The sequence below is a fragment of the Babylonia areolata genome, chromosome 31, assembly GCF_041734735.1.
Source record: "Babylonia areolata isolate BAREFJ2019XMU chromosome 31, ASM4173473v1, whole genome shotgun sequence".
In the NCBI taxonomy this organism is placed as follows: Eukaryota; Metazoa; Mollusca; class Gastropoda; order Neogastropoda; family Buccinidae; genus Babylonia; species Babylonia areolata.
In genome coordinates this window covers 14902066-14910154 of record NC_134906.1, presented here as the reverse complement: position 1 = coordinate 14910154, position 8089 = coordinate 14902066, and the positions used below count along the sequence as shown (strand labels likewise).

General features: G+C 40.5%; 2 protein-coding genes across 4 annotated transcripts in view; one reads left to right on the top strand and one right to left on the bottom strand.

Annotated features, from left to right (window-relative positions):
* Positions 1–1148, bottom strand: part of LOC143275847 (uncharacterized) — a 62419-nt gene extending 61271 nt beyond the window's left edge. For all 3 annotated transcript variants that reach the window (XM_076580136.1, XM_076580137.1, XM_076580138.1), the window contains exon 1: positions 1047–1148. The gene's annotated coding sequence lies outside the window, so the exon portion shown is untranslated. The remainder of the gene's footprint in view (positions 1–1046) is intronic.
* A 28-nt stretch (positions 1149–1176) lies between these two features.
* On the top strand, positions 1177–5096 carry LOC143275909 (FK506-binding protein-like). Its single transcript, XM_076580236.1, has 2 exons — positions 1177–1244; positions 1860–5096. Exon 2 carries the CDS (start codon positions 1876–1878, stop codon positions 2917–2919), a length of 1044 nt encoding a protein of 347 aa, XP_076436351.1. The 5' UTR covers positions 1177–1244; positions 1860–1875; the 3' UTR covers positions 2920–5096.
* The last annotated feature ends 2993 nt before the right edge of the window (positions 5097–8089 follow it).

The following is an 8089-nucleotide window of genomic DNA, read 5'->3' as shown; positions in this document are numbered from 1 at the left end:
TAAATCCCAAAACTGACGACGTCCACTCTCTTGAAAATGGAATGCTGTGGTTGGGCTGGCGACACACAATACTGTTTCTTGTGTTTGAGAACGAAAACAGAGTGAGTGTGTGTGTGTTTTATCTTCAGTTTAACGTCTATTCACTATAAGTGTTTTTAGACAGAAAGGAGTAAGGAAGTGGATAAAGGAAAAGGAATGCATGTGAATATTAGTGTAAAAAGTATTCATGTTATGTATCAGAGGAAAAGTATATTATAAGAAAAAGGTCTAAAGAGACTGTGGTGTGTATTGAATGAGGTGTCATGGGAAGGAGAATATGTATATGCATATCAACAAGTATTAACCTACAACAATGTTAATATAAATAACAACATTAATTATAACACATCAAAGGAGCATACCAACTGGACTGGAGTTTAAAATTTCCGAAAACATTCTAAGCAATGAATAATCATTCAAAATCGTTCCAGTGGCTAATGAAATATTGGAAGAAAAGTCATCAACTACATCTTTAGGAATTAAATGTCTTATGCTTGGACAATGAATGAGTAGATTACTTACAGTGTGTGTGTGTGTGTGTGTGTGTGTGTGTGTGTGTGTGTGTGTGTGTGTGTGATAGAAAAAGAGAGAGACAGACAGACAGAGACAGAGAGAGAGAGAGTGTGTGTGTGTGTGTGTGCGTGTGTGTGTGTGTGTGTGTGTGTGTGTGTGTGTGTGTGATATTACACGCGTATTTTTACTGGAAAATGCTTGAAATGTTTTATCGCTGCTTAGCAATTGTGATAGAAAAATGTGCGTTTAAAAATGAATAATCTGGCCTAAAGAAGTAGTCGTTTACGGACATTCTTTATTTACTTACTACAATACTACCAAGGTCCAACCAAGTTACGCACTGTGTAAACATACAGTACTGCTACAAGAAGAAGCACCGATGACAAAGTTCTTGTCACCAGTTGCAAAAATAATTTTCACCGATATGGCTGTAAAACAGTTTCAAGACGATTCTGAAAATTTCTAGAACGAGCAATATGTTTGTATCAACTAACCTCCTTCACTAGTTCTCAGAAGACTCATGTGCAAAAGGAGAAATAAATCATCAAAATTACACATCCCATTCACAATGCTGTGACTCCACCATCATAGTTGTCAGAGGAACTGACGTCGCCATTTCGGAATAGTTACCCCCCTTGAACGCAAAACTGGTAGACACCATAATATCAACATTATACGAGTGGCATTGTTTGGTAAGCATACTTCAACCTATTTTGTATAGCGTAAGATATGTTTTCAAACGTATTACATCACTGAGCTAATCATATGTCGCTGTTTCTTTTGAGATCGATGTGGTCCGTGCGAATTTTACAGTCGCCGGTTATCCCTCGTGGGTAATGCTTTGTGTGCATTATGAGTATTATGAATATCAAACGGATATTTATTTAGCCATTGTGTGTATATCTACCTCTGTCTGTCTGTCTCCTCCCAACCCCCTCCAACAAACACACTTTCTGTCTGTCTGTCTGTCTGTCTGTGTCACTTTCCCGCTGTCAGTCATTCTCACATGCAAGTATTTTTGATGAACCTTTGCAACCCCAACAGAGTCGGGAAAAAAACAACAACATGAAACCACACACACACACACACACACACACACAAAATATAACATGTGAATACACACATATGCACACACACACACATACATACATGAGGGCATGTGTTCTTTCTTTCTCTGTCTCTTCTTCCTCCCCCTTTTTTCGTGTGTGCACGTTTATAAGAGAGAGAGAGGGATGTTGCATTCTACATATCCTTTCATTCTCCAACTTGCATTCAGTACATAATGTGTTCTGACAATGTGCTTTCAGCTGTCCTCTCCCTGCAATGGACACGGGCGCAATGGAACACCAGACCACCACCATGGAGATTGACGGGGAGACATCTGCCATGGACACATGTGATGGAGGAACCACATCAAGCCAGGACGCCTGGAAAGGGGAAGACCCCGCCTCCTCAGACATGATGAATACGGAGCACAAGATGACCAATCTGCCCGTCCATCCTGAGCCTTGCGGAACTGTCAGCTCAGAAACGCCACAGGACGCTCACAGCAAGGTCTGGCGTTTACCGGAGGGGGTGTGTGAGAAGAGAGTGGTGCAGAAAGGGGAAGGGTTGTGTGGACCAGTGTGGGGGGCGAGCTGCACAGTCACCATTCAGTGTGCCAGTGACCTTGACCTCTCCCATCTGGGGTACTCGGCAGGTCAGAGCACAGTGCAGCTAGGAGAGGGGGTCACGCCTATGTCATGTTTGATTGATGCCGCTTTGATGTCCATGAAGAAGGGAGAAACGGCAGAAGTCTGCGTCAGTGGGTTGAAGAATCTGGAGGGACAGTTCGTCTTTCACATCACTTTGCACCACTTCACCTCAGCCACACCTTCCTGGCGACTGACTCCTGCAGAGAAGTGCGCGTCTGCTGCCGCCCACAAGGAAAAAGGGGCGAAGCTGTTCAAAGAAGGCAATGTTTTTGCGGCGTTCTCTCAATTCCGCATTGCAGTTCGCATCCTGCTGTCCATCCTTCCTTACTACTTTGAAGATGACGAGTCAGCAGCAAAGTCTCATCAGCAACTTCTGTGTCAGTGTTACCTCAACCTGGCGGCGTGCCAGATGAAATCAGGTCATCACGGACATGTGATCACAAACTGTACACAAGCATTGAACCTTGATCCTTCCAACGTCAAGGCAATGTTCCGCCGGGCTTCCGCAAACGTCAGTTTAGGGAACTATTTGCTGGCACAAGAAGACCTGGAGATGGGGCTGAAGAAGGAGCCGAACAACCGTGCATTGCTGGACTTGATGCATACTGTGAACTCCAAACTGGCTGTGTCCGAGTCACAGATGGCTCAGGGGTTGAGCAAGATGTTCTCATGAAGCAACAAACTTCAATGATGAATGGTTGTCTTCTGGTAGAATCTCATGATAATTGTTGATTTAGTAGTGTTGAAATGTATGATCTGTAATTCTGAGTTTCTCCTCTCAGAGCTTGCTTTAAACGACTTGTGATGAAAAGCTTGATTCCATGCAGTTACTGAAAACTTTTGTCAAAAAGATTATGCCAGATAGGTGTGCATGTGTGTGTCACTGTGTGACAGTGTGTATTTGTGTGTTCACTGTGTGACAGTGTTGATTTGTGTGTGTGTGTGATAGCAAGAGAAAAAGTTGTTGGCATGATGAAGAGGACAAAAAAAGCCTTGCAGTTGCATAGTCCGCTTCCCTTTGGTTTGTTGTGGTTGTGGCTGAGACATTCACTGATCAGTGAGGGTTATAGATTCAGTTACTCAGTGATTCACCTGAGTTATTCAGACCTTCACACCATTTGTATTGTATTGTATTTCTCTCTTTTTTTATCACAACAGATTTCTCTGTGTGAAATTCGGGCTGCTTTCCCCAGGGAGAGTGCATCGCTACACTTCAGCGCTACCCAATTTGAAACCCATTTCCCCATCCCATAATCACCTTCACTGCTTCATTTAATTATTAATATTGAAAAATAATTAGGTTATTTTCCCTCCCGTTTGTAGGCTGAAATTCCCACATTCACTCTTCAATGAGTGGACTTATTTTAAGAGCATTCATGACTGTTTTACCCACCATGTTGTCAGTCATATTCAGTTTGGGGGGTCCACATGCTGGATATGTTCACGTCTCTATAACCCACCAACATAGACAATCTTTAATGTGTACTTTTATCTCCTGCATGCATGATGGAGATATATATGCTCATGGAAATGGTTCAAGCACAAGCAGGTCTGCACATCTGCTGGTCTGGGATATTGGTAAAAGCCTCCACCAGGTGCAGATTTGAACTCGGGATCTTCAGATTGAAAGTCCAAAACTTTTATCTACTCAGCTGTTCTGTCAGTTCACACTCAGCCCTTTTTCTTCCAGTCCACCACAAGGGAAATTGATGTGCAATGATGATAGAAAACAATGTTGCTATGGCCTGTGCCTGCTTTGGGGACCTGTCAAAACAGACTTTGTCACTGGTTGCTTATCTGGTTCATCCACAAAGATGAGCACAATAGCCAATTCATCAGAGCACTGGACCTCTGATCCTTTTGTCCTGGATTTGAACTCCAGCTGCGTTTCAAAGGTGAAGGGTGTAGATTTTTCTGATCTCCCAGATCAGCAGAGTGAAGACCTGCTAGAGCCTGAACCCCCTTTGTGCAAAACATCAAACATGCAAGTTAGAGATCCCGTGAATGTCTAGGTCAATGTTTGTTGTGTTGTGGACAGAATGGTCAACGTCAAAGGCATGTTCTATGTTTATGTGTATTTACTGAATATTTGCCTATTTTTTTCCAGGGTTTTTTTTTTTTATTACTTTTTCCCTCATACCAGATTGTAACATCTATGGGACCAAAATGTACCGTTTTCCTGTGCTGATGTGGCTTCTGTGTGGTGGGCTGGGCTAACACAAAGCAGCAAAAGATGAAAGATGTGATGGACCAAGGATTCCTGACTGATCTCACTGTTATCATTACCGTTCTTTCAGCAAAGCTTTTCATGTACATCTGATGACCATCACTCTTGTTGAAGGAGGTGCCATGGCAGTCAGTCGGACTTCTGATCCAGTGTCACGGGTTTGAGGCCGCAGTTCAGCATGACATGTCCTTTGGAAAGGTACTTTCCTCCATTTTCCTCACTCCATCCAGCATCCAGGTGTGAAAGAGTACCCAAGGTTGGTTGGGGAAGGTTGAAATGGCATTAGAGGATTGGGCCCTGTCAAGCCCTAGACACCGTGGATACAATTTCACTGCCAGAAAGGCTATGGTTCCTTTGACCTTTCTGGTTTTTTTGCGCGTTTTTTTATTTTTTTTTTATTATATACTATTCTTGTTGAAAAAATCTTGCCACGATCATTGACCATACATTCTTGTTCAGACTAGTCGCCTACAATGTTGATCTTGCTGAATAAGCGAAATGTCAATGTCGTTAACCCAATTTGTTACCACAAAAAATTCAAATAGTACTTTGTTATAAAAACCAGTTGATTATTGACTTGGTATGTTGTCAAGCATTTCAGTAAATTAAATCATCGCATGATAATGAAATGCCAGTCATGTGTCAGCGTGGTCTTGTTCTGTTTCTATGCGAGACTGGTCAGAACTGTATGCCCTGTGATGTGATGTTTTCACATGCCCACTTTGAATATCAAGACTCCCATTCCTTGAATCAAGTCATGAGTGGGAGTGACTGATTTTTATAATACTGAAAAGTTTGCAGCCAGGATCCAGGGTTGTTTGGCTGAAGTGTCTTGATACCAAAGTAAAATTAAGGCGAAGTGTTGGGGGGGGGGGGGGGCGCGGGAGGGGATTGCCAGTTACTAGAAATCTATTCTGATTTGAAAACAATGTACACACACATGCACACACACACACACATTCTACACAGACTCATTTCTTTTCAAATGAGCGCACCCCCACCCTACCCCCACACACAATCTCTTTCTCACACACAGAGATAAATATACCAAAACACCCAAACATGGAAGTTTTAACACAAGCAATATTTATTGTTTGATTTCCATCAGTTTCAGTGCAACGGTTCCATTGTTTCAACACTGGTTAATTTAAAAATGAAATCCAATCAAAATCCATGATGTGACCACATTTTTATTAGCAGTACCTCCAGTATATATATAAACATGTATGTACATGTGGTATGAGGAGTTCCTGTGCATGACAGAGTTTCTTTTGTCACCCTTCATACACATCCGACCCAGAAAGCAAACTTGTGAAAGAAAGCAGAACAAAGCTATCTGTTAACTGCAGAATAGAAGAAAGGAAATGCCAAATTAATCATCATCAACACTTAGTTAAAAACACACACACTATTGTTTTTCTTCCAAAGCACACTGAAGGCACAGACTTAAGGAATCTATTTTACAACTATTCGTTTCAACAAAAGAGCAGACTGGAAGACGTTACAGGTATCAAGATAATACTTGATACACATGCTAAGCTGTTAAGCTTTGGCAGAAAATGGGTATACATGCATAGGGCTGATTGTGGAGGCGATGACATACAATAAAGGCATTCATAGAACTGATTTTTTTCTCCCCTGAACACAAGTGTAAAATTGGGACATTGCCTCATACAGATACGGAATTGTTCATAAATAGCATTGACTGTACAATACATTTGTCAGTGAATCTCAAATCACTAAAAAAACAACAAACAAACATATAAGCACAACAAATGACGAAAGATTATTAGGGTGGAACAGAAGAAGCAAAATGTGGTCAAACTGATCAAAGCGAGACATTCAAACAGTGATGAAAATGTAACTTTCGATTTGGAACTAAGAAACAAATCCGAAAAAAATGGACGTAATAACTAACGTAGAATAGGAAGCAATGTTTAACACAGTATGTACACAAGACAGAACATATATTTCTTTCAATTTCTGTTGCTTGTAGTGAAATAATGAAACAGATTTGTCAAAACTGTTATTGGCGTGGGCTGTAAATTGAAAAAAAAATGCATGCTTTTCGCTGCAAATATCTTAGATCGAGTCGGTATTACTTGTAGCTGATTTGGGTTTTGGAGTTAAGAGGTGGGTTTGTTTTTTCGGAGGGGGCTGGGGTGGTGTTCTTGTTTTTTTCCCCTCCAGCCTACTACATGACATACAATACACACAACAAGCATACATGAGTGAAACAGTACCACTGGTTTATTTGTTTCTTAATTGTTTCTGTTGATAAGGTTATATATACACCAATGAGAAGTCAGTTAATCTGACAAATGCGTGCAACTTCCGAATCTGATGAAAGTATCACCCTTGAAGAAAACCATGGGCCACTGTGTCGCTGTTGAGAGAGTGACAACGAAAAGAGTCTGCATCTGTTCAAATGAACAAACTGCCTCATGACCACAAGTGACTGAGGGTGTGGTCTGATAGTGACATTGGCTGAACAGACAGCAGAAAAGATCTACTTTTTTTTTTTCTTTCGGATTTCTCAAATTTATCTCCATTCTTTGAATTTTCAATTTCTAATTTTCCCAATTTTCAGATTCATCTGTTTTAACAAATTTTAAGATTCTCAGACTCGTCTCCATTAAAAAAAAAATCAATAAAAATAAATAAAATAACTTAAGATGGTCACTGAGTGTGACTTTGAAACTGCATAAATCTCTAACTAGATAAATGACTGAACCATGGACACACTAGTTAAGGGAACAAGCAAGAGCAAACACAATAGTGCAGACACAACACAGAGGGCGCTTCATCACTGGCTATGACATGCAAGCTGTCTTTGGTTTGTTTATTGATGGAATGTCTCAACTTTCCATCATTCATGGACAAAATCTTTTCCATGTTTCTGTTTTCATCCAATACTTCGATTAAATCCCTCTGCTCTGATGGACTGCTTTCAATACTTTTTTTCTCTTTTTTTGTGTGTGTTCTGAAAGTTATGGAAAAAAGAGCCAATGAAGACTTTTTTTTTTTTTTAATACATATCTAATACATGAGAGTACTATCTCATTATCATTTATCAGTTTTAAATCACCAGCATAGAGTACAATAGTGCCATTTTTTTTTTTTTTAATTGAACTTTCCTTTTTGTGTATGATCATTTAGATTTTTATTCCTTTTTTTTTCTTTAATTCTGATGGTTATGTAGTTCAACCTTGGAAGAAGTATTCCCCAGAATGCTGGGGAAGTGTTCACAACCTCTCAATGTCAAGGAAAAAGGTGTCACACTGGCGCTGTTATCACCAACATCATCGTCGTTCATCTCACACCACGTCAGCCAGTTCTGTGACAGAATGTTGTCAGTTCCTTGATGCCACAAGCCTGGGTCACAAGGATGCACACAAATTAGGGGCAAGGCCATGTTAAAATGTAGAAAACAGGCTCAAAACAAGCACTCTGGGGAAAGCCTCACTTCAAAATATTAAGTGCAAAAAAAAAAATCTTTAAAAAAGAGAGCTAAAAAACGGAACCAAAATACTGAAACAAATGCATGGAGAAGACATTAATGGCTGTCTTGTGCACTTCATATTTGACCAGTTTTCTTAAACGTTCACGTTCCACA

What these genes read in the sequence shown, in the direction of transcription:
- LOC143275909 (XM_076580236.1), top strand. Translation starts at nt 1,876, where the DNA reads ATGGACACGGGCGCAATGGAACACCAGACCACCACCATGGAGATTGAC.